The 26,556-nt window shown below is 43.8% G+C and overlaps 1 protein-coding gene across 11 annotated transcripts in view; it reads left to right on the top strand.

Annotated features, from left to right (window-relative positions):
• Positions 1–26,475, top strand: part of PHF21A (PHD finger protein 21A) — a 149,207-nt gene extending 122,732 nt beyond the window's left edge. For 6 of the 11 annotated variants that reach the window (XM_082059488.1, XM_082059484.1, XM_082059483.1 and 3 more), the window contains 5 exons: positions 2,244–2,407; positions 13,225–13,380; positions 14,973–15,048; positions 15,377–15,480; positions 17,404–20,201. In XM_082059488.1, coding sequence (XP_081915614.1) covers positions 2,244–2,407; positions 13,225–13,380; positions 14,973–15,048; positions 15,377–15,480; positions 17,404–17,658 — 755 coding nt within the window. In that variant the 3' untranslated portion in view covers positions 17,659–20,201. Of the gene's footprint in view, positions 1–2,148; positions 2,172–2,243; positions 2,408–13,224; positions 13,381–14,972; positions 15,049–15,376; positions 15,481–17,403; positions 20,203–20,241; positions 20,365–21,922 lie in introns of those variants that run through there. The other 5 variants (XM_082059490.1, XM_082059489.1, XM_082059493.1 and 2 more) reach the window with 5 other exon arrangements.
• Positions 26,476–26,556: the final 81 nt, after the last annotated feature.

Raw genomic sequence — 26,556 nt, 5'->3', positions numbered from 1 at the left:
ACTCTCCAGAAATAAAAATAAAATACAGTAGACAGAGCAAAGTGAAACGCGAGATGTTTGAACATCACTTAGTGTTATAAAGCTTCTGTCAAGATCCTCTTGCTAATAACTAAATTGTATTCTTACTGTCAAGAAGGAGGTAGTTAAGGAAAAAGTGTCTGTGCCTTGAACAGGAGAGGAAACTTAGTGTTACAAAAGCCTTGTTCCCCACTGGCAGTAGAGTTGGGTCCTTCAAATGAATTTATCTTGTGCAAGAAAGGCTATCGTGCTCCTACTGAGCACTTTTCTGCAACCAGAGTGCAACTTGTCCTAAAATAAAAGATAATCTTTTGTATAGGTATGTGGTGTTATTCAGTAGAAATCCTGCTGTAGAACAGGTGAAATTTTAAGACTTTGATTGTGGTGAAACAAATGAGTCAGAACAGCATAGGAGAGAACGTGATACCAATTTATGTGCATGGCATCAACCACACATATAAGACACTCTTTTCCTGATTTTTGATAATTTTCTGCAGTCCTTAAAGACTCATGATACTTTCTCTGCTCCTGAGTTAACTGTCTAAAAAAAGGTAATCAATCAGATTAAAAAAAAAAAAACAAAAAAACAAACAAAACCACAGTCCTACTTATCACTGGCCGGTTCCATTATCTTTGTTTTTTGGCTGCAAGGTCAAATATTAATTAGACATCTCCTTGATAAAACTCTTCAGTCCAGCAGGCAATATCGCAAAGCCGACACTTTGGCAGCTATACTGTTTCTGAATAAAAGGCATCATTCTCTACTGCCATCCTCTAATAACATGAAATGTGGTTTTTAAAACAATATGATGTAGATTTTGTAGAGAGTTTTGCATTTACTCTGTGGATAACTAAATGTTCTTTCTCCTAGTAATGATTTCTTAATTCTATTTTATAACTCACTGTGAACAGTTACTGTATCAATGAAAACGATTGCATGCTTTTGTGCTTGATACTCTCCTAGCTTGTTTTTGCACGCCGACTGCTATTGTACTTTTTTTTTTCTCACACTCTGTTGTGAGCCTGTAGCTTGCATCAGCACCAAATTAGTAGCACACGTTTTCAATTGACAAAAGATTTAGATGTATATATTTGTTTTGTGATTTAGTGTAGTAATATATTAGATGAAAAGCTTATGCAAGCATGTGCCCTTGAGAGCTTTAGTTTAATTCTAGATGGTGCTGAGCATGTCAGAAATTTCAGCCCTGGACATGACTATCAGAAATCCGTTTCCAAGGACATACTTAGTTCTGGAACATATCCAGACCTTAAATGCAAGGTGTAGCATGTTAATAGGTATAGACTGACAACCTGTAAACATAAGATCTGGGGAATTATTCCTAGATCCTAACTCCTTTATGTTTACGTATCCATAAATTACCTCAGAGAAGGGTGACAGAAATGGTGGTTACATACTGATTTTTTGTTGTCTTGCTTTGCATACATAATTTTATGAATATTTTTATTACAGATTTTGCACTTCTGCTAGTGTAAAGGAGCATATAGGAGTGGTGCATAATCAAACATGCTTGACTGAGAAAGTCTAAGAAAGAATACAGAATCTGGGGAGGGTTACAGTGGAAGACCAGTGGTAGGTTACAACTCGTAGTGCTGGTGTTACGGGTCAGAAACAGGACCTGCTCTTGAGGTTGTCTAATTTAAAACATGTACCAGTAGGGCAGAAATTGCTGACCTGTGGGCGAGTGAGTTTAAAAAAGGGTGAAGAAGGGGGCTGGTGAGTATTGGCCTCTGATAAAGGACTTAACCTTTTTGTAGATTTATGCTGACACTAGAAGGATAGGGAGGTGTGGGATAACAGTAGAAGGGATTTAATAGTAGTTATTGTAGCTTCTCTCTAGCTTTGATACCAACATATTTTCCCTAAGACTGAATAGCCTCATTTCTAGGAGTGGCAAGTATCCTCATGCTGCTTTTGTGGGATTGATTCTTTGACATTCTACAGAGCTTATTTCTATTTCCTTCTGAAATACATCTTTTAAATGTTCTTTCCTTAAAAAAATTCTACTTAAAGTTTTCTAAAAAATGTTTAAATCTTTGCTTCTGTCTTTCCACTTGTAACTTTTATATTAACTTCCTCTCTGTGCTACATCATTTCCTTTTTCACGCTAGCCAATGAGGACCACTGGCCAAAGGTATGTAAGATCATTTTTCCTTTCTTCTTTTTTTTTTTTTTTTTTTTTGTGTTCCCTGTTGTTAATATGTAGGTCGTCCACCTAAATACAACACGGTGCTGGGGTTCGGGGCTTTGACCCCCACATCCCCTCTGTCCAGTTATCCTGACTCCCCTGAAAATGAAAAGACAGAGACCACATTTACTTTTCCCGCAGCTGTTCAGCCTGTGTCCCTGCCTAGCCCCAGCTCCACAGACGTAAGTAACTCTTGGGGAAGGGTTTCTTTTAGAAAGACAAGCAGAAACAGCCACAAGGAAAATTGTAGCAGATTTTGTTTCTTTAGTCTCACTCATCGTTTGTCCTGATTCAGTGCAGTGGAACAGTCCAGCATTCTTTCAACACCCTTCCTTTTTCCTCCTGCACCTATGTTCTTGTCCTGTAGAAATTTTATTTGTAACTCCTTCAGTGGATTGAAACATTGAGAGGCATGAGGCATGCTAGATGAGTTCATTTCCTTTGTGCAGTGTCTGAGATCTTGCCTAACTGAATTGAATCTGTCATCCATGAAAAAGCGGGAAGGGGAGAATGAAAAGTATTACTTTCAGACCATAATAACAAAAAGTTGTGATGTTTCTGTAATGAGAGAAGGAGAGAAACCACTTGGGTCACACAGAACAGCCAGGAGCAGTGTTTGCAGCCCTGGTTTGGCAGTTCTGGTGTACTGACATAGCTAAATACATCACCCTTATAGTCAGAGCACATAATCTGTCTTGAGTGAAATCTAGTCGTATTGTTATAATTAATAAACAAGTATCCTTAAGTTAATTCAAATATAAGATTTGCTACTCAAAGCACAACCATTTTTAAACTGCCGAGAGCTATCCAGTTATTTCATTGTTTCTATTTCTTGCAAAAACACAATGAAAAAAATTAAAGGTCATGCATAAACTTTAGAAGATAAATACTGTGGCAAGAATTTGACTGGGTCACTGTGTAGGTCCAAAACATAACGAAGGGCCTGTACACTGTGGTTTGTCCGAAAGTGTGCTGTGACTCTGCAGTATGGGTGAAACAATTCATTGCACAAAAATTCTCAGGGGTTGTAGTGTACTTCCAGTAAAGTGCTTGCGTTTTAATGACTAGTACTTACTGGGCACAATTTAAAAATAAAAAGGTGCTTGCTTATTTCTTCATACCAGTGCTGCGAAGTCCTGCAATCTGAGTAAGAGCAGCCTCTTTTTCCTTCCCCCCCGCCTTGTTTTTTTTAAACATATTATCACATATAATTGAGGTCTAACCATTTGGGCTTTAAGGAGGAGTTGAGCTGCTTTATTTTCATCTGTACAGTTGCACCACTGTAAGTACACAGACTAGGAGACGAACTCTGCTGGCCACATGCAACGGGGAATAGAAGCCAGCTTCTTGCCTCTGAACTGTATCTGTTCTGCAGAGGTAACAGGAATAGAAGTAGTACAAGTGTGTCGGAGTCACTGAAATAAATAGATGCAATTCTGATACCCAGGAAATATGTATGTGAAATTAAGAGGTTCTCTTTCATATAGTCATTTTTGAACGCAGAATAGCACTTGACTGTAAAAACCCTTTCCTGACAGTCAACTGAACGGGACTGTTGAACAGCTCCTCAGGGAGAAGGTGGGGCAGCTCCATCTCTGGGCTCATTTAAAAGCAAGAGGTAGAAACAACCAGCAAACATGCTGGAGAGCATATTTTTTACATTGGCCCCAAGAGAAGGACTAGATAATGTGGAGGGGGGTCTTTTCCATCTGATGTGTGTGTGTGTACTGCTGGGTCTTTTCCCACTGTGTAAGATCTCTCAAAACAGTATAATGAGTTGTTGCCCTGTTTTCTGCAGTGCCCAGCAGCAGCAAGATACATCAAAAATCGTGATTTTCTATAGCATTCAAATATAGTTCTGAATGCCCTGAATTTTGTGAATTTGGATAGTATTTAGGCCTAGATTCTGGATTGCTGTAGTGTTCATTGATTAATGAAAAGTATTTTAAAGGAGACAATGTAAGATTACACAGCAGGTAATTAACATTCTCTCTTACCTGAGCATATTACAATGTAGCACAGTAGCACTCTTTCCCCTTTAGAATAATAAAGAAATTTCCTTTAACATGTTTCCAGACAAGCTGTTTAATTTATACATATGCAACAGCACTAACATTTTTTGGGTTTAACTTTTTTTAATTAATTTGTTCCAAAGTCCCATTTAATGCATATTTGCTATCAGTTGGGTTAATTTGGTAGACTTTTCAGAAATATTTGGTGTTGAATTGCATATAAAATAAAATACATGTAAAAGAAGAAAATATATTTCAAAATGCTCATAATTTTTTAAAAATGAAAAATAAACTATTGAAATGTGAACCTTCAGAGACAGCAAAATGTTGGAAAGGAAATAAATATGAGAACTGTTTTTCTGTTACTACATGTTCTGATTCTTACTTGCTGATTACAAAGAGAGGAATGGTTTCCCGTTTCTCTCATGGGCTGGAACATATGTTCTTACAAAATTGCTGTATAAGCTTGTGCAGTCACATCCCTTTTTTGTGATTCAGTTCCCCACATTTATCCACTTAGCATGGTGCTGCCTTTTCCCATCTGAGTTTTGAGAACTTAGCAATACTGGTAAAAACCTTTAGCATCCTTGGCTGGAAAAGTGCTACATCATGCTGGAAAAGTCCTATATATTTAAACACCAACTGTATGAGTTGTGTTGGAGTTGAAGACAAAGAGGAAAATTAGTTCTTTGGCATTTAAGGATTTGTCAGCTTAATTAGATGTAGAATACAGTATACAGTGAAGTGATTGTGCCACAGTTTGTGGCTGCTGCCACCACTGAGGAGAACTGTCCTGCCTGCCACCAGCAGCCTTTGCTCATCTGTTAATGTCTCCTGTGTTGTTCCAGCACAGATATATCTTGAGGCCACGTTGTGATCTGCATAAAGGAACTGGCACAGCTAAAAATTGTTAGTCTTCGCCAAGATCATGCCCTAATCCTGTTAATTTTATAGACACACACATTCTTGTGCCAGCCTCATGCAGGGGACAGAAATGAGTATCTGGGCATGTAGAGAAGGCAGGATCACTTCTTTTGGCAGTGAGGCCAGCCCATGTCATATTGAAGAGGGTTTACACTGTTAGCAGATGATGCAAATATAGAAAGGTCTCTTTGTTCTAGATAAGACAGAAAATGTCTGTAGTTACAGCCTCCAGCTTTTGGGGACTTAAAAATGAGAACATGACAAGGACAAACCTAAATAAAAGGCTATTTCAGAAGTCTCAGTTAAAACAATTGCGCAATTCCTCAGACCGATATAGAAGAACACTGCAGTTTTGCCCATCTTTAAAATATTTTTGCATTAGTTTGCTGAAAAGGTCTAATTCCTGTAGGGTTTAAGAATGGAAATTCAATATTTAGCACTTGAGTAATCTTTGTGTTTAGCCAGCCTATGAAAACAAATCAGGCCAAGCACTTGGCAGCAGGCACCATGGCCCAGATCAGCCTTCTTGTCTTTCTCCTGAATGGTCATTCTTTGAATGACAGGGATAAATTATGAAGGAGGAATTTGAGATGGGATTGATGATAAGGGTGGAAGGGTAGAAATTAGGAACAGAATATGGAAAAATGAAGTAATTCAGCAGGCAGGATTGAGTAAAACTTCTCTGTTGGTTTTTTCCTTTTTTTTTTTAATTTGCCTGTGAATCACTTGGTTATGTGAGATTCTCCCTCACGCAGTCGTGGCATATTCACCTGAATGATAGCAATTGCCTTTGAAGGTAGCAATTACTCAGCAGTAAGAACAGTGCAAAAATCACTATTCTAGTGATGGTTCAAGTCTGTGGTCACAAAATGCCTTTTTGTTAGTATACTTCTTATATCAAAACAACATTTCAATTGAGAGGGGCATTAGAGAACATTCAGATTGCAAAGTCAAGCCCATACGAGTTAGGAAATGCAACAATTATTATTGTTTCTAGTAATTCACTTATATCATACATTATGATGAGCTTTATTTATATGGTCATGAACAATTCCTGTTGCAGAATATTTAGTTTTCTCATGTTGCTCCAGTGAAATGTACATATAAGTATAGATATTACGTATTCAAACACAAAAACTACATATACTTCTGATTCAATACTGCATTATTCAGTTCTGTTGCCTAAAGCCAGGCCCTGCTGCTCCAGATACTTTATAAAAATAAGGAAAACTGTTAGCTGTCCAGAAAGCTTCCATTTATTTTCCTGGTCTCTTCATGCAGAGGAAGTAGAGCAAAAAGTGACACTAAATCACCGTTTATGGTCTTTGTTCTGAAAATATTCTTTAGTCTCTTCAGCCTGTAGCATGTGTTAGAGCAGCCTCGGTGAGCTCTGCTCTTGCCCAAGTTGACTGCCTGTAGCCTTCACAGGGCTGGTCCGGAAGCTGAGATTAGTGGGGTGCATGTCACAGAATCACAGGATGTTTGGGATTGGAAGGGACCTCAAAAGATCATCTAGTCCAATCCCCCTGCTGGAGCGGGAACACCTAGATGAGGTTACACAGGAATGTGTCCAGGCAGGTTTTTAATGTCTCCAGAGAAGGAGACTCCACAACCCCCCTGGGCAGCCTGTTCCAGTGTTCTGTCACTCTCAGTGTGAAGAAGTTTCTTCTCATATTTAACTGGAACCTCTTGTGTTCCAGTTTGTACCCATTGCCCTTTGTCCTATCATTGGTTGCCACCGAGAAGAGCCTGGCTCCATCCTCGTGACACTCACCCTTTATATATCTGTAAACATTCATGAGGTCACCCCTCAGTCTCCTCTTCTCCAAACTAAAGAGACCCAGCTCCCTCAGCCTTTCCTCATAAGGGAGACGCTCCACTCCCTTAATCATCTTTGTTGCCCTGCGCTGGACTCTCTCCAGCAGTTCCCTGTCCTTCCTGAACTGAGGGGCCCAGAACTGGACACAATATTCCAGATGTGGTATCACCAGGGCAGAGTAGAGGGGAAGGAGAACCTCTCTGGACCTACTAACCACCCCCCTTCTAATACGCCCCAGGATGCCATTTGCCTTCCTGGCCACAAGGGCACAGTGCTGGCTCATGGTCATCCTGCTGCCCACCAGGACCCCCAGGTCCATTTCCCCTACACTGCTCTCTAACAGGTTGTTCCCCAACTTACACTGGAACCTGGGGTTGTTCCTGCCCAGATGCAAGACTCTACACTTGTCCTTGTTATATTTCATTACATTTTTCCCCGCCCAACTCTCCAGCCTGTCCAGGTCTCACTGGATGGCAGCACAGCCTTCTGGCGTGTCAGCCACTCCTCCCAGCTTGGTGTCATCAGCAAACTTGCTGACAGTGCACTCTATTCCCTCATCCAAGTCGCTGATGAATATATTGATATATTGAATAGTACTGGCTCCAGTACTGACCCTTGAGGCACTCCACTAGATACAGGCCTCCAACTGGATTCCGCCCCATTGACCACGACTCTCTGGCTTCTTTCCTTCAGCCAGTTCTCAGTCCACCTCACTACCCGATCGTCCAGACCATACTCCCTCAGTTTAGCTGTAAGGATGCTGTGGGAGACTGTGTCGAGTGCTTTACTGAAATCAAGATAGACCACATCCACTGCTTTGCCATCATCTGTCCACCTCGTTATGTCCTCATAAAAGGCTATGAGATTGGTCAAGCACAACTTCCCCTTGGTGAAGCCATGTTGAAGCCCCTAATGACCCTCTTATCCTTGATACGCCTTGAGATGGCACCAAGGACAAATTGTTCCATCACGTTTCCAGGGATGGAGGTGAGTCTGACCAGTCTATAGTTAGCCGGGTCCTCCTTCTTCCCCTTTTTGAAGACTGGAGTGACATTTGCTTTCCTCCAGTCCTCAGGCACCTCTCCCGTTTCCCAAGACTTGGCAAAAGTGATGGAGAGTGGTCTAGCAATGACCTCAGCCAGCTCCCTCAGCACCCGCGGGTGTATCCCGTCTGGACCCATGGATTTATGGATGTCCAGATTGCTTAATTGCTGCCTAACCCAGTCCTCATCAGTTTAGGCAGACTCCTCTGTTGTCCTGACTTCCTCTGTGGCCTCAGGGGTACGGGGCTCCCCAGGAAACCTCTGGCAGAGTAGACAGAGACAAAAAAGGCATTCAGTAACTGCCTTCTCTGTATCTTCTGTCACCAGGGCACCCACCTCGTTCATCAGTGGGCCTACATTGCCTCTGGTGTTAGTTTTATGCCAGGTATTTGAAGAAGCTCTTTCTGTTGTCTTTGACCCCTCTCCCCAGGTTTAATTCTAAGGAGGCCTTAGCTTTCCTAGTTGCCACCCTACATCCTCCGACAACAGCCTTATATTCTTCCCAAGTGGCCAGCCCCTCCTTCCGTGATCTATAAACTCTCCTCTTCCACTTGAGCTTACCCAGCAGTTCCCTGTTTAACCACACAGGTCTCCTGGCTCCCTTCCTTGACTTCCTACGTGTCGGGATGATCTGATCTTGAGCCTGGTAGAAGCAGCCCCTGAAGGCTAACCAACTGTCTTGGGCCCCTTTACCTTCAAGTACCCTTTCCCACAGGATTTCCCCTATCAATTGTTTGAAAAGGCCAAAGTTTGCCCGGGTTGCGATTCTGCTTGGTATTCTTTTCCTGCCACATGAGATCCTGGACTTGACCATTTCATGGTCGCTGCAGCCAAGGCAGCCCTCGACCTTTACCGCTTCAACCAGACCCTCCTTGTTAGTGAGGATGAGGTCCAGCAGTGCTCCTCTCCTAGTCGGCTCATCCATCATTTGCATCAGGAAGTTATCATCAATGCACTGGAGGAACCTCCTGCACTGTGGCTGGCTGGCTGAGCAGTCCTTCCAGCAAACATCAGGGTAGTTAAAATACCCCACGACAGCCAGGGCCCATAATTGTGAGGCTGCTCTCAGCTGTCTGTAGAAGGCTTCATCAACTCCCTCACCCTGATCTGGTGGCCTGTAATAGACACCCACAACAGTATCACCCCTGCCAGCCCGCCCCCTAATTCTCACCCACAGACTCTCAAATAGCTCCTCATCCGTGCCTGGACAGTACTCAATACATTGTAGTTGCTCTCTCATGTAAAGAGCAACTCCACCACCATGCCTGGCTGGCCTGTCTTTCCTGAGGAGGACATAGCCATCCATGACCACATTCCAGTCATGTGGGCTGTCCCACCATGTCTCTGTAATTGCCACCAGATCATAATATCCTGACCAAACACAGGTTTCTAACTCCTCCTTCTTATTCCCCATGCCGTGTGCACTGGTGTACAGGCGTTTCAGGGAACAAGCTGAGCACACCGATTTCACCCTAAGGGGTTGGGAGATCTCCCGGTCTTCATCAATTCTAGAGTGCTGCCCCACTGGTGCAAGCCCACCTACAATCCCATCCCTCTTTGAGTCTAGTTTAGAGCTCTCCAAATGAGCCCTGCTAATTCCTGTCCCAGCATCCTTTTGCCCTTGTGAGATAAACATTTCCCATGTATCACTGTCTGGACTGCTGTCTTACAAAACCAGCCGTTATCAAAGGATCCAAAGCCCTGCCTGTAGCACCAGTCTTGTAGCCAGTCATTCATGGACTGAATTCTTCTATTCCATCCCACGTTGTCACCCAAAAATGGAAGGAGGGAAGAGAAAATAACTTGCTCCTTAGACTTTCACCTGCTGTCTCAAGGCCTTGAAATGCAGCTTCCTCCCCACCTGTCTGGAAGAGCAGCAGTGAGTAGTAGTCCGTTGAGTGTGTACCGGGTTGGGGAGCATCCTGGTGTTATCCCTGATCCAGGTTCTAGGTAGACTACATACTTCCCTATGAAGGTCAACTCTGCATATCGGGCCCTCTGTCCCTCTCAGAAGGGAATCACCTACTACAATTACCCTTCTTTCTTTCTTATCTGAGGCAGTCTTGAGGTGTGGAGTCAACCACCTCTTCCTGTGTGACCTTGCTGGTGGGCCTTGCACCACATCCTCACCTACCTCTTCTTTGAGATCCAGGGCCTCAAACCTATTACAGAGGGGCACCTGGGGAAGCAAAGCAGGTAGGGACAGGGGTTGCCCGTGATGCCGAGCTGGAACTTGCTTCCAACCCTCCTCATCTTGGTCCCCTGCCTCTGCCTGACAGCAACAGGACAGCGCTTGTCTTGGGTCTCCCCGCTTCGCCCGACAGGGCAGGGGGTCCATCACCTTTTGGGGGGTATCTCCCTGGGGCCTTTCCAACTGGCACTCCAGGGAGTTACTCCACCAGTCGATCTCCTTCTCACACTCCCTGATGGTCGTCAGTCTCTCGACCTCCTCCTTAAGTTTCACCACCATGCTGAGCAGATCTTCCACCTGCTCACACCTCATGCAGGGGGACTGCCTGCCTCCCTCCCCCGGCAGCAGCAGCCTCCGGCATTCCCTGTGGCCGGAAACCTGAACAGCCACAGTTCAGGGCAGGTGCTCTGTCTGAGTTGAGACAGCCTTTTTGTGACAAGCTCTGTCCGGAGGAGACCATGGTCAGCAACAGTCTGGGACACTGGCAATAGGTGAGATGGTCTAACAAGCAAGGAGTGACAACCTCTGCACCTGCTGCACGCGGTGCCACACCCGCTGCTGCAGCACAGTGTGGGTGGGACTCACTTGCTTCACACGCAGGTCGCCCCTCCCAGTGCCTGGTGGGCAGCAACACCTCGCTGCCCTCCCTGAGGCTTTTTCAAGGCTGGGGGCGGGGGTGTGATTGCCACAACATCACATCACAACAAAGTGCTGTCACAACATCACATCCAGCCCCCCTTTATGCATATATTTATTAACTGCTCATAAACCTGGAGTGTTTTTTGGAATCAAACAGTGGCCGGGATGTCGGTAAGGCCGGTTATTAATTCTGAGGAAATGCCCTGAATTTTCTATTACCAAAAATAGGACTGTGCATTTTGTGCATGTGTGTTGTCATCTCAGTGCATTCAGCCACACTGCACACTGATCAGCTATGTCACTTCAGGTTTTGCAGCGTTCAGCTGAATTTAGAAGGTTCTCGGTCTAAATTTCTAAATGTCTCTCCCTCAAGAAGCAACTGCATGTGCCTCTTGTGTAGGCCTCTTTCTGCAGTGTATTAGACAAAACAGATTTGGTTGTTAACACACCAATAATTTTGCACCTGAGCCAGTTACCACGTGCCATAGTGTAGTCTGTAGCAATCAAAGCATCTTAACACATGTAGTTCTCTAGAATGAGAATTTTCTTCTAAAATGTAAGAATTTTCCTCTTAATTTTTTTCCTTAGGTTGCAGAGGATTTTGGTTTAGCTTGTATGACCTCTCCTGCCTTCCTTCTTTTCCTTGTACTCACAGAATGCGTGACAAGGAAAAGAAGTTATTCCCAGCCTGGTTGCATAGCTCACTTCACAGGAGGCATGAAATGTCACTCGTTTAATTCTTTATTTAACACTGAGGAACTCTTTGATGTTAAAGCATGAAGTAATACCATAACCCAGCTCTCAGTGGTCCCTGGGAGTTATGGAACCAAAACATGGCACAGAGAATTCACTAAAGATTGATCCTTTACGAAACATGGCATCAGTGCTAACCTTGGAAACTAAGAGAAGAATAGCCTTCCCTTCAAAGAAAGGCCTCATCAGCGATAGAGCCGGGAAGTATAAACCTGAGCAGATTGCTTGTGTGTCATACTTCTAATATGTTTAATATTTTATCCATAGTAGAGATTAGTGTCATTTTTCTTGCCTGGCAGCTTAATGTGTAAGTGCATGGTCAAATCTGCTATCGCTCCAAATTGATAGAACTTAGTCACACACATGAAAAGACTGTACAGGTCAAAACGAAACCCTGCACACATTGGTATTTCGTACAGGGGGAGCATATACACGCACTTTGACTCAACACACACATCTCAAGATCGTGATCTTGACAATGTGTTATGTGTGTGAAACTTCAACCAAGGTTGATGAGAATTGCATATTTCAGAGTCCACGTGGGGCCTTGAATATGTCAAGTAGCCAGGACAACCCACAGACAGTGAAAGGAGCAGGCTGGGGTGCTCCAGTTCTCCTCTGTGGATGCTGAGCCACCTTTCTGTCATGCTTCTTTGTCCAAATATCCAAAAAACCAAAACCAGACAGAAATACCACCACTACTTCAAGCATGAGATGGGAGTAAAAGGAGGAGAGAGAGAGAGAAGAAAAAGTGGCAGAAATCAGACCTACCTTTTTGGGAAGCTAATGGCTGTAGAAAAAAATTCTCTCTGATGGTGATGCAATAGTAACTAAACCTATTTTTTTTTAAGAGACACTGCCTGTAATGTTTTCAATTTTTTATTTTTAAAAAACCTTAGTTAGAAAATCTCTCGTCGTATTGCTTCATACTGGCTCTCAACTTACGTTAGCGATGAAACATAAACCACTGTTTATACAGAATGAGAAAATTTTGAGTCACAGCTTTTTTGATGCAACTTGGGGTAACGTTAAGTGAAGTAAAAAGAATTGTCTCAGAATGTCATTAATTCTGTTCTTTTTCGTTTACAAGCACAGCACCTTTTCCTTCGAGTTTCATTTTTAAAGGTGACCTAAATATTTGACAGTGCTCTTTTAAGTCACTCAGCTGGGGTTTCTTACATACTATTACTGGCAAGAGACAGCCTCATCAGCATTCCTGAAGTGGAGTTGTGCTTACATCCAGAAATGAGAAGGGTTAAGAAAATGGGTAGCTCATCACTTTAGGAAAAAAACAACAACAAAAACCAACAAGATAAAGAGGGACTCTTAAAAAAAAAGGCTGTGGGGTAGTAGTTGTTAAAAGAAGCTATGGTAATTAGCGTTTGCTGTAACATTTTGCGTTAGGAGGACAGAGGGACTGTTCGGGAGGACAGATGTCCTGCCTGGTTTTCCTGTTTCACAGCCTAAAAACGTCTTGACCATTTGGAATCCTCTTAGAAACAGTTTGTGCTGTAAATTTTGCATTCAACTAGGATGTAGATGTCAAAGGTCAAAGTTCACTTTTTGCCTTCTCTCTCTCTCTTTCTCTCACCCACACCCTTTCCCCTTAATTTTATAGGGCGATATCCATGAGGATTTTTGCAGTGTTTGCAGAAAAAGTGGGCAGTTGCTGATGTGTGACACATGTTCACGTGTTTATCACCTGGACTGTCTGGACCCACCTCTGAAAACCATTCCCAAGGGCATGTGGATCTGTCCCAAATGTCAAGACCAGGTATTGTTTGAGAGGGAGAGTTATATACAGTGCATTATAAGGATTTTTCAGCGTTAAAGAATATAACCAGATCACTTGGCTTACTTAGATCAAGACAGCCTGACACTGAACACATCTGTTTGATTTGTAGTAAGGCTTGTGTGAATTTGATTGAATTACGTCTGTTGGAATGCGTGCAAATACAAAACTGTTGGGTTTTGCTCCCAGTTTTGGGGTCTCTCTTTATTACCCTTGTGTTGTTACTCTTTCTGGATCGAAGCACGCAGTCTTTTGGAAGAGGTTCTCTATCACCCACAGAAAGTTTACCATTCATCTTAAGCTCGTTGTCTCTTCAAAAGTTATTATTATGTTCTTCTGGACAAATAAATAAAGCGTTTGCACAAGCCTACCTCAATAGATAGAGCAAATATAAGCCCCTGTTTGCTCTTATAAATCAAACATCAGAGAGGTTGTCTTCAGTGATCGCTTTAATAATATCATCCAGCATGAGTATAATGAGGATAGGTGAACAGTTTGGTGGTTCTTCCTTCCAGATCCCTCTCTGAAAGTACTCAATTGAAGTGAACAGATTATATTTTAATATTTTGTTTATAATTGTGTCAAGATTACAAGACAGAGAAGTAAACCATTGTATTCCTAACCCTTACATGGAACTCTGGAAGTTGCTGATAATCAGCAGCCTGAAGCTGTTATCGTCCTGTCTAATGTAGCATATTGCTTGGTCACCCACGTGACCTCCTGTTAGCCAGATGGTAACGTAAGAAAACAGCCTGACATACAATATGCTGCTCAGAAGAACGAAAATGCAGAACTCAGGTGACTTGGTCAATAGTTAAGAGAGATGGGAGTGTTACCATTTCCCTATTCCTGCTCTCACCATATCCCTCCTCTTTGTATTTCTGTGGTAAGGGGGGAAGACCCCAGGAATATCACTGTAAAGTGACTAAGTCCTCTATCTTCTGAGACACCTCTCTGATTCACTTATTAAAAATACGTGTCTTTCCTCTCAAAGTTTGTTAGGAGGGAATATGTAGGAAGAATCTGAAAGATGTAAATGGTGCTTACCATTATGAAGAGGGTTTGACAGCTCTATTAAGATGATTCTGATAAGCAGAGGAGATAAGTCAGTTTTGTGTTTTTCTAGCAAGGGAGTGTGGTGTTTGAATGTACGGTGTGGAGACTGTTCTGTGCCATGAAAACTTTCCTCCCAGAACAACTAAGATCAGCGATTTGTCTGAACCACGAAATAATGTTTATGTCTCCTGGCAAGTTTGAGTTCAGATATATTATCCTTTCATTCCTCTTTTAAGTTGTTCAGTTTCATTAGTAGGCTTTATTTGGGGCTACAGAGGGAATTTGAGAAAATGCTGACATTCGTAAGGCACAGGCCTGCTTTGTGGGAGCCACAATACTGTTGTGAATAATTCCCTCTGTTAAATCTCAGAACAGGTTTGTGAAGCTTCTTGTTAACAGGGCTGAGGGTAATGATAGCCATAAAAGAAAATCCTGTCTTTCCCCCTTTCTCTTTCTCCTTTTTGCTTTCTTAGAGGTAGATTGTGTACCAGCTAAATCTCTGAACACTTTTCTTTCAGATGCTAAAGAAGGAAGAAGCAATCCCATGGCCAGGAACTTTAGCAATTGTTCATTCATATATTGCATATAAAGCAGGTAGGAAAATGGAGAACAATACTTGTGTTTCACTTTTAATAATGGAAGATGTTAACTTCTGGAATGGGCTAGAATGGTACTTCCTTTAAAAAGGAAATTAAAGGGGAAGAACCTTAATCACTCGTGAAGTGAAAATAGCAATCTAAATATTTGTTAAGCCTTCTGTGATGCTTGAGTGTGGAGGTGAAATTTTGGGGGTGGTGTAGCACACAAGTTATTGAATTGACTTAAAAAACAATTACCCTCTTTACATGAAGCAGTTTAGACACTCTATCCACCGTTGCAACAGGAACATTTTAAATATTCTGAGTAATATTCTCTTTTGCAGCGAAAGAAGAGGAAAAACAGAAATTGCTTAAATGGAGTTCAGATTTAAAACAGGAAAGAGAACAGCTAGAGCAGAAGGTCAAACAGCTCAGCAATTCTATAACGGTGAGTATTGCCCTCCCAAATAACTCTGCACAGGTGTTCTGATGCCAGAATGCAAAGAGAAAACTATGGAATGACTCCCAAGTACTAGACCTGTCCCCCAGTGGATTTACTGAGAATTGGGTGAGCGCTTTCCTTTGCTTTTTAGGACTTTGGGGAGCAGGAATGAAATACAGGGAACATATACTTAGATTGAGTCACTTAGCGATGATCCATGCTGACCATATATTGTGGCCTATAATATCAGCAGGGGACAAACATGACCCAGAGCATTATTGTCTGTGGGCAGTAGATTAAGTTAAATTCTCCAGTGGCTCACTTAAATAGGAATGGTTGGGCCTCTGTGTGTAATAAGAGTTACAGTCTTGGTGCGCTTTCCAGACCTTCCTCATACAAAAGTAAGCGTTTCCCCATGACTGACTCTCAGGCTTTTGACTTGTTGCCTTGGCAGTCAGCAGCTGGACCCTGTGTGTGCCACTGCATAATATTAGTTAGATGTTGTTGTGCTTTGATCCAGAAGCTGTGGTTTCCACCTTAGTTTATCACAGTAATTGGAGCATACATATTAATTTGCTCTGTTTTCTCACCTTCATATGCGAATCAGGCTCTTGAGTTGCCGGTGTAAAGTTTGAGCCCCTCACTTAGTGTAGCCTTAGTATCACAGAAGGAAGAATACTGAAATGTCCTATGTGGCAGCATCTGTAAGGCTGGATACATAAGTACAGACGTTTCTTTTTAAAAACAGATGCACCTTCCAGTCTGCCTGTCTTTACATATTAGAACAAAAGTAAGTGCCCCATGTTTATAGACCCCTAAATGCTGACAATACAAATAAAACAATTGTGAGCAAACAAGTGATGAGAGGTGCTGCTTTGCAGTTCTGGAGACTGTCATCTTCTGGTCAGCAGTAGCTGGGCATAACCTGAGCAGCACTAGAGCACGAACACTGTTTCTCAGTGATGCACCCAGGCAGGTGCAAGCCCTTAACGTGAGGGATTGACAGTAGGTAAGGAGAATGGTTTATTTTCTATGGTCATGTCATTGTTTATACTTTCATTGGAACTGTCCGGAAAGGACACATTAGGTCTAAATATTGTGGTGTTTTTATGATGCCATGGGCTGCGTATGAAAATAGTAAAACCAACAATGTCTGCAGATCAGCGTAGATAAAAGGTTTAAAAAATGTAGGAAGGTTGCCATCTTCATGTAAGAACCTGAATGTTACAGACATAGCTACTGTCTCCTCCTTTTTGAGAGTTTCAAATATAGATATAAACAGTTTTTTTGCCCTTGAAACATCATTTGTGGGCTTTTTTTAAAACTTGTCATACCCTGACTCTTGACTGATGAGCTAGCTAGGTTACTACCGCTTCTAAGAGAAAAGTGGCCACAAAATAAGATTTTCAAGTGAAGAAGGGCTTGTTTTTCCTTTCAAGTGCCCCTTTATTTATTGAGAGGAGGAAGTGATGTTCCTGCTAAAACGTATGTGAAAGCAAAGGCTATATCCCATTAGCAGCAAACACACATGCTGTCAGCAGTCAGCTGCAGTAGGATGCCTGAGTTTGCAGAACTGAGCTAAAGAAATTTCAGCAATGAAATACTAATAGAAAAAGTAATAAGAACATATACTTGGAAGTTTCTCCTCAAAAGGAACACAAAAGGATGGAGCTGTCTGTGTTCATTTGCAAAACACTGTGGGATGAAGGGAGGCCATACCGGGTGGCAGCTATGTAATTCCTTGGCCCGCAAATGCAAATTCTCCTGTGAACACAGCCCTGAGACTCTTTTTCGTCTAGGCTGAGAAAGTGAAATTGTAGCTGCAGTCTTTCTTGTGTACTTGCATTTAGATCTGTGAACATCCTATTCCTTCTCTTAACCTTCTTTCATTCATAAGCTTGAACTTACTGCTTTTCTCTTCTGCTGCAGAAATGCATGGAAATGAAGAATACCATCCTTGCAAAACAGAAGGAGATGCACAGCTCCTTGGAGAAGGTAAAACAGCTGATCCGCCTCATCCAAGGCATCGACCTTTCAAAACCCATAAACTCTGAGGTCACTTCAGTAGTCATCTCCAATGGCATGGACTCCACTAACAATACTAATGCTGCCACCTCCACCTTAGCCTCCTCCCCTTCCCAGAGCTGCATGGTGAACTGTAACAAGGGCGATGAGACTAAATAACACAGTGAAGTTAAGAAGGAGCCAAGGGAGGTGGCGGCGAGGAGGAAGAGCAAAATAACGAAACTCTAGAAAAGCAAAACCGGATTTCTTCTGGAAAGTACAGAATTCTTTAGTTCTTTGGTTCCAGAGAGAGCGTGAAGATGCTTGTGCCAGGCGGCACCGGAGTTTGCCAATTGATCCTTCTTATTCTGTGTGTACATGCAAAGTTCGGATCATGTTACATGAATAGTGCCAGCTGGGGGTTCTTTGCCAGCACCATGCCAAGTGAAATAATATATTTACTCTCTCTATATTTTACACCAGTGTGTGCCTGCAGCAGCCTCCACAGCCACTATAGGTTTGTTTTATTTTTGTTTGGGGTGAGGAGCAGGGATGAGGGAGGAGAGCAGGTTTCAAATCCTTATTTGCAGAACAGTTTGTTTAGCTAGGGGAAAACAAAAACAAGTCCAAAGAGCCTGTGGGCTTTTCCTGTTTCTAAACTCTCAGTACTATTAAACCAAAAAAACCAGAAATATAAATTATCAAATCCCAGTGCCCAGAAGGGACAAGTCTATCAAATAAGCAGTATTTACTATTGTTTAGACAGGAGATGTACAAAAGGAAAGGAGATGGACTTTTCACTGAGTAACCAGCACATGTACAGGCTGAGGATCTACTGCTCCAACAGTTTGGGGTTAATCCTATTTCTTCACATTAAACAACAGACATGCTTTGCAGAATTGGTTTGGGTCCTCACACTCATCCAGAAAGCCTATGTTGGGAACAGGAAAATAGAGGGCCAGAACCCAGGGTCAGCTTGGAGCATTGAATGGAGGTGTCCCAAGAGAAAATGTGCATCGATTACTTGAAAATGAGATTCCAACCCTTTTATATATTTATAAACAACAATGATATCCTGAACAAAGTAGCACATGACCCAGATGTGTGAACTGAACAGAGAAATGTCCTTTTCTTTCACTTCCTTTCTCTTCTTTTGGTAACAAGAACTAAATAAGGAATAGAAAAGCTGTTTTTCAGGCTGACAGTCTAATTAAAGAGGTAGATGGGACCTTGCATGGTATAGATTAGAAGTAATAGTGTCAGTGAGATACAGTGAGTCTTTGTGAGTCCTTGTGTCATCGTTTTGGGCACTGTTTTTTTATGCAAGGGCAAAATCTTTGTATCTGGGGGAAAAAAAACACACAACTTTTTTAAATTAAAAAGGAAAATAAAAGATATTGAGGTCTTCCTAGTGTTACTTAAAATAAGATCAAGGTAAGAAACATTGTAAAAAAAATTACAAAAGTGCTATTTGTTTCCTAAACAAGTGATTTCTATTAAAAAGGTGTCAGAACTGGAGAAAATGCTGTGTACTTAGAATTTTTTAACACAGACTTTGCTTATGTATGATGACATTCTGCTGTGTTTGTGTTTTAAAATCCAATGGGACAGTTTCCATAGCTTATACCATACATGCTACTGGCCAAACTCTTAAAAGAGAATCAAATGCGTACAGTGCTGGATCTCACCCCACCTGGAGGATTTGCCAGGCTTGTCTCTGCTGTTGCCGTATCTCCCCCCATTCTGTTATGTGTTTGTAACCCAGAGGAAAGCAATTGGCAGCGTGCTTGTTTAAGGCTTTTCTGGTTTTGTGATATGGACTGGTTACAGCTTGAGAATGAGAGGCAATGGGTTGGTTGGACTGAAATCACCTTCTGTTTGATCCTCTTGTTTAAGAAGTTCATCCCTTATGCATAATCCTTCCCCTCTAGATAGCAAAGCTCGCCTCATGCTTCCTGTTACTGTGGGGTCTGTCTCAGTTCAGCGTGCTGATTGTGGTCTCTTAGGGTTGTGTCCCAGAGCTGCCTTGTTTCACTGCTGCTTATGAACATTTGGCAAACCCCGTTTCCACTGAAGGTACTGGGAAGACTCCCTTTACATCCAGTGGGAGCAGAGTTGAGCCACTGCACACACAACGTGAGGCAGAGTCCGTGGTGTGGAGCCCTTGAGAGCAGACCTGCTCAGTTGCTTCTAGTGGAAGACAGAAAAGCTTTGGATTTCAAGGATGCATTTCTGAGCAAGAAGTGAATACTCCAGACACTACATAGCATGAGAGAGTCCCTTTGCTGCCACAGCCGTGTATGCTTCTGCAAGTTCTTGGAGCTGTTTTCTTCCCTCTCCTTCAGGTTACCCTCCTGCCCTTTAAGGTCTTGTATTCCTCCAGTAGGAACACGCACTATTTTCAGCTCTGAGCTCAGAACTGATATCCCCAGTTCTCACATTTGTCTGTAGTTGGGAAAGTGACTCTTAGGTGCACTTCTCAGCTGAACCAGTGATAACCTCGACTCTTTTGATGTTTGAGTTCTGTTCTGGAACTAGCAGAGCTGGAAGGATAAGTTAGCACAAGTGGCAGGGAGACAGCTGGGCAGACAACATCAGAACTGATCAAACTAAAAATGTCCTCGCATCAACCCAGTTACCAGTCGGGGTCATTACCATAGGGCAGCACTGGGCCAGCAACCTGTAGCATTTAAACAAGGGCTATGTATGTCAAAGAGTGAAGAGAAAAAACAAACTGAACATGAGGTTTCTTTTTTTTTTTAGAAAATGAGCCAGCAGCTAACAGCCCAATACTCAGGAGAAACTGCCTTTTTGGCCAGGTTGTTCTCTAGTTGGCCACTTGGGTAATTCTTAACATCATCTTCTGAAGCATCAAGTACCTTCCCGGTAAGAGACAGTCTCTAAGGATAGGTGCACTGAGTCTTTGTGGTTTTCATGTTCTTATTTCTGGTGTTTTCTTCTGAGCTCTCTTGGAAGCACTGCACTATTTGGGGGTAGCAAGTGATGCCTGACATCTTGATAGTCCGTCTGTTTTCTTTGCCAGTTCAGGACGGGATGGGAGTGAAATTCACTGGTAGCTATATTTAAATTTGGGTGCAGTTAACCAGCCAGGAGACATTAAAACAGCTATTACTGCTTTTCTGAGGCATCTGCTTGTCTCCAGAATCCGAGTAGACAAGTATAGACTTTTATGTCCCTTTTGTTACAACATTTGTGTTCCAGACTGTAAAAAGACGCCTTTAGTTAATCATTACCTGGTAGAGAAATGATCTCTACTTAGACATGTTGATGATGCTGGGTAGTTTTCTCTCTCGATGATTCTGTTGGGAAGCTTTCCCTCCTGGCTCTGCAGCAGTATCAGTCAATAGGCAAGGAGCATTCCCAGGGCCGCACTGACACTGGCAATAGTGCTGCTACATAGACACAAGTAAATTGGAGTTATCTCTGCCCAATTAGCAACAACAGGGTGGAAGAGGAATTGGCATTTACTAAATACTGAGGAAGATAGGTTTTTTTCTAGCTGCTCTAAAGGTTCCAATCAAGGGAGAAATTTAAACTCTTTGACAACTTAATGGTCAAGCTTGTCATCTGGGTTTGGATTGGTTTGGGTTTTTTCTCATGTAATATTTGAGACAGAGTGAGTTTGTACTGAAACTTCTGCTCTTTGGGAAGCTGTCATAATGACTGGTGTTTTGTACTTCCAAACCACCAGCAATATATTAACTAATTCTTATGTCATTGCTTGTCATTGGTGGGAAATAAGTGGCTTTTAAATCTCTTCTATAAAGGAGGAGATGAGACCATGGAGGAAGCTCCTATCAGAGACAGTCCTGGCTCTCAGCCCAGTGCTAAGGGCTTCGTTGCTCAGAAAGTAAGCACTGCAGAAGTAGTTTTTTTCCCCTCTCCTTGCAGTCTGTTCTTTAAACAGCTGGAAAGGTGTGTTGTGGTCAGAGTGGGAAAGTGAGCGTGTGACCTGGCCAGAAGAATTATTTTTGTTAGTAGTATTCTCTTTGTCTTCTCTTAGAGACAGCAGTAGGTTTAGTGCTGTACAAAACGCCACAAAGGTAGTACTTGTAAGGATGGTTGGCAGGTAGGGTGAGTAGCATGGATGATTCTTCAAGGACATCATTAGCCAGGAGTTACCATGTTAGTAGGATGAACAAATGGTTTGCATAAGCAAAACAAGGACTTGGTTCTTTGTTGCGAGCAAGTTTGTGTTGGTGGGGATGATAAATTAGAAGCCAGTGACCTAGAAATTAAAAAGGTGATAATTTTATGTGCAGATCTGATGGGTTTGTTGTTGGTAGGAGAAACAATATTGTATTTTATCCTTCCTAGCTGACCAGGCTTTAGAGAGCAAATCTGTATTCCAGCTGTCTAGAAATGCGAACCCTAATTCTGACCTCCTTGGCTTCAAATCATCTTCTTCCCTGTACTGTTGCAGAGACAGCTGTGAGAAGCAGCATGATCAGCATTCAGAAGGACCCAGAGCGAGATCTCCCTCTCAGTCCCACCAGGCTGTGGCAGCCCACAGTACAGGGAGTAGACTCTGAAATTCCCTTCCCATGTGGATGCAGTGGAAAATATTTGTGAATTCGCAGTGCACATGTTTCTCTTCCTTTTTTTCCCAGCTGGGTTGCACCCTGCCCTCTTTGCTTCTGAAGCACTGATGGCGAAGACGTGTTTTTCAATGAGACATGTTTTTAAAATATCATATTCCTATGTCAAACCAAAATACACTCTTTTACTGTGGGCCTCAGTTAGCTGCTCAGATAACCACTGGAACACTGATATTGCACTTCCTTGTGGACCATGCCCCTTCGGGCAGAATTTGTTGTGTCTTTCAGAACTGTTTTGACCTTTCTTCACCTCCATTTGTCCTCCCTTGGGATTCTGAAGATCCAGGGCAAGTTCAACCTTGCTGCGTTACTGCAGAGATTTCTGACAAGTGTGTAGAAGAGTCAGGAACCAGGAGGAAGAGGAAGATGTTTTGTCGTGCAGCTAATTCATTTGGCATGTAGGCTTCCCCAGCCAACAAACTACCTCAGCAAAGGCCATTCCCAAGCATTCTGTGGATTCTGTAGCTTGTGGCATTCAGAAGGCAAAAGGTCTTCTCTGAAGAACCCTTCCAGCAGCCAGCTAGGTACTGGTCTCTGGGGGCATGTGGGCGAGTTTCACAGTGGCACTGTTGGATCCTTGTTTTCAGGCATCAGACCTGGACCAGGGAATGCCCTGAAAATCAGGTGGGTTCAGGAAAACACCAAGGCTGCAGACATCTTGTCTCCAGCTTATTGCCATCTCACTTATTGCCTTCTTTAAGCATCAGTCCTGTTTGTAACACCTACAGAATGGAATGTAATACTTGAAAAATATGGCTCACTTTACCATTAGCTCCCATTTCCCCCTTGTTTATCTTTTATCTGGGACAAGAACTTTCTGCATCATGTGTCTTGTATAGGCTGAGCACATAGTTGAAACTTGCCAATAAATAAAATTATTTATACCATGCACTGGTAAGCTTGGTAATTATAGACCCATGAAAAGACGAACACCTCTCCTAGAGGTTAATTTAAGATGTGGGCTTGTTTCAGAAAACCAAGACCTTACCTGTGTGAGGGTCTGTCTGTATCTGCAGTCAGTATTACTGAATGGAAAACAGGCCTTGAGAGCATCAGCGCTGTGAAAGTCACTGTGCTGTGCCCATCCCTGGAGTGTATCGCGTGAGAACAGCCAGGCCGGGTGGTGCTGCAGGGGCACGCGAAAGGACAGAAGCCTCTTTTGAAAAGTGAGGGCAGTGAGAAGGGGCACAGGGCTGGAGACAGGGGAAAGGAGAAGAGGAAGCAGGAGGAGCAGAGTTAAAAAAGATTACATGAAGTAAAGCAGAGCAGAGGAAAGAAACGGAAAGAGATGAGAAGGAGGGAAAGTGAGGATAGCAAAAATTCAGGAATGAAATGGGGCTCTGTTGTGAGGACACAGGTATTCCTGCAGTTAGAGGGTTTGAAATTTCAGTGGAAAGACTAGAACAAAAAGGCTTTGTATCCTACCTCAGTTTCTGACTTGGGTTGATATGTATTCCAAAAGGACCAAGGGCAGTGGGAAAAAAGAGCTGCTCGGCTGCAGGTGGGGAAGGAAGTGGGCATCAAGTCATCCCTAGCTCCGCCGCTGCTGCCAAGTGATTCCCATCCTGACGAGAGCCTTTTTTGACTTCTGTGCTACCACATCAGATGTGGCAGATCAAGCAGACCTTGGGGCAGACAGAGCCTGCTCTCATCTGGACTGCATTAATTAAAAATTTTCTTGGCTAGAAATATTCCCAAGACTAGCTAAAGGTTCAGCTCTGCCAGTGTTATTGCACCTACCTAGTCTGGTGTCATGATCAGCCCATTTGAAACCAGTGTTAGCTTCCAGAGGTCCTGGGTCCTGAGCGAGCAGAGGACATGTTGTGGGGCAGGACCTGTGACTCCAGTACTTCTCGGCCACCTCTTGGGAGCATCTGTGCAAGTTTCCTGCTCTCTGGGCTATTGCGTCTGACATTCCTGTGCCAAAACCCCTCTGTGCAGCAACGCCTCCCTGTTTTCTGAGGCTCTGGTTCATCTAGGGACATGTGCAAAGGGGCACTTGGCCCATGCAGCCAGACAGGGGCATGTGGTGGGTTTAAGGCAACCCTTCAGGAGCTGAGGGCCTGTGTCAAGGCTACATTAAGCAGCAGCCCATGGGGCACCCTCCTGGGAGAGCAGCTGTCCCAGCTCCTGTGTGTTAGCAGGGAGTAAGCTCTGTGTCTGTTCTTCTTCACTCTGCTGTATCCAAGCAGGTGTCAAATGCTTCAGACAGACAAACTCAGCCCAATTCCTCTCAAGGAAGGAAGAAGTACTTAAGGGCATGTTTACTATCAGGAGTGCCTGGGGAACTCAAAACCCATATAAGCTTGGTTTTGTCTGTCCTGGGTAGAGAGGTGGCACAGAAAGGCAGCGAGCAGTGAGCAGTATCGGTCTGCTGGCGCCCAGCAGAGTTTGCACCACCTGAGGAATTTGCATCTTTTTTCTTTTTCCTAAATTTACACTTGCAAATGTAGACCTCAACAAATTACTGCCCCCTTGTCACCTGCCTTCTTTTATCTGTTGTTGGAAAAGCAATGAAGTTTTGTTGCGTCTGAGCTTCGAGAAATACCTTTTCTCAGTGAGCAGCCAGAATGGCCTTGGGGCTGTAGGTCAAGCAAGGAAGGGAGGCAGTGGCTTTTACCCGAGTCCGGGGCTGGCACAGGCCAGCTCCTGGGACTTGTTCAGTGGCCACCCTTGATTTTAGATCCCCAGTGCTGAGGGTTGATAGTGCAGCAGCACTGGGAAGATGCTGTGCATGTGCAAGCAAGGGTAGGGGCTCCCCTTGCTTGTTATCCAGATCTTGGGGCATGCCAAAATTGAGGGGGGAGTTCACTTAAAAAAGACAGAAATCCCTTTGTGCCTCGCATTCCCCTCTGTAAAGCTGGTGCTGGCAGTTCTGACGCTGCGAGAGCTGTTTCTCGTGGTCTGCGGGCACTGGGAACAGGCACTGTTGAAAGAAGAGGTAGAGTCGTGTTCCGTGCTGGGTGCGGCAGGAGGCTGCGTGTGTCTGCTCGTTCTGGCCTAATGTGTAATTTCTAATCATAGTCTCATATGTTTAATTATCACTGGCAACAAAACAGTAGTTGACTCTAGAGCCAGGACTTGGGTCTTACCATCAGCTCTCCCTTCCAGAAGGTATGTTGTCTCTGACTCGTTCCTGATGCCATATGTGACAAGGCAGACAAGACCCTCCTTAAGGAGAGGTTCTGCCACCGCATAAGCCCCTGGGGCTGAGGCAGCTTCCTGGCAGCCCCACACGACCAGAGCCAGCAGGCAGTTGTGTCCCAGCAGCTGCTTCACTCCAGTTACAGCTGCAGGGCCACCCCGAGCACCCTCTTACCCTGGCAGAGGTGTCTTGGCTGCCTCTCCTGGTCCCACAGAAGCAAAGCAGAGGTTGCAAACTCCATTAAGCAAAGACTAAGCACCGTAACTGGCAAGGGAGGAGACTGCTAGTGGCAACCTGTTCAGGGTCCTGTGGAGGAAGGAAACGAGTTTTCTGAATCAACAGCAGCGGAGCCAGTGGTGCAGACAAGCAGTAGTGAGGTGCTGCTTGCCTGGGAGCTCTGGTGCAGTAGTGGACTTCCCATGTGGTGGTTTGTCTCTTGGGGACTGACTGGCTCTAATCTGCAAACACCCGCCGTGTCGTCTGCAGCTGAGGGCAGGTGGGTTGTGAAGGCAGCTCAGCTTGTGTAGAGAAAATACTCAGGCCTCGATCTCATCGTCACATTCCTGCAATTGTGCCGGCACCATCTCAGTAGACTTGTTGACACCACCACTCCGCCTGCGTGCCGTGCTTCCTCCAGTCCCTCCACACCCTCAGCATTTTGCCGGAGACTAAGCTGTGAAGTGAGAGTCCTGGCTTGGGGTCAGACCAGGAGCTGACACTGAAGGGTGCGGTGTCTGAGCCCCGGTCCCTCCCCAGCCTGCCCAAGTTCTCCAGGTGCTTCTGGTGAACAACCCCCAGTTCTGGTGGCGCAGCCTCCTGCAGCTGCAGGCTGGTGCTGCCAGGGGACGGTGGTGGCTCTTCTCCCAGCCCAGCAAAGCTGTGGCTCTGCCCTCCGTCAGCCGGTGCCACCTGTGCTGCCCCTCTGCCATCCTTGCAGGCCCTGGTGTAAAATGCCCTTTCTGACCGGTACCGCTCTGTTGTCACAGAACCACACCATGAGAACACTGACTCGTGAGCTGGTTTGGGTTTTTTAAATATCTCTATTTTTTTTAGCCTGATGCTCATAGTGATCTGCAGTCTCTTTGCTGCCTTCAAGTCCCTTGTGGTTTCAGTTTTGGTACAAATGTGTTTAGATTTTAGCAAATTAAAGTTGGGGGGGGAGGGGAACAGAGCATCTGATCAATTTGTATTTATTTATTTTAACATTTTACTAAATAAAACACAATAAAAATCTCTTGTCTCCTTAGCTGTATGTACCAGGCATGGACAGTGGGTCCCACAGGCACACGGGATGGTGTGGTGTCCACAGGGAGT

The sequence above is a fragment of the Streptopelia decaocto genome, assembly GCF_964273445.1.
Source record: "Streptopelia decaocto genome assembly, chromosome: 7".
Classification (NCBI taxonomy): Eukaryota; Metazoa; Chordata; class Aves; order Columbiformes; family Columbidae; genus Streptopelia; species Streptopelia decaocto.
The sequence above is the reverse complement of the archived record's forward strand: the minus strand, read 5'-3'. Positions and strand labels throughout refer to the sequence as shown.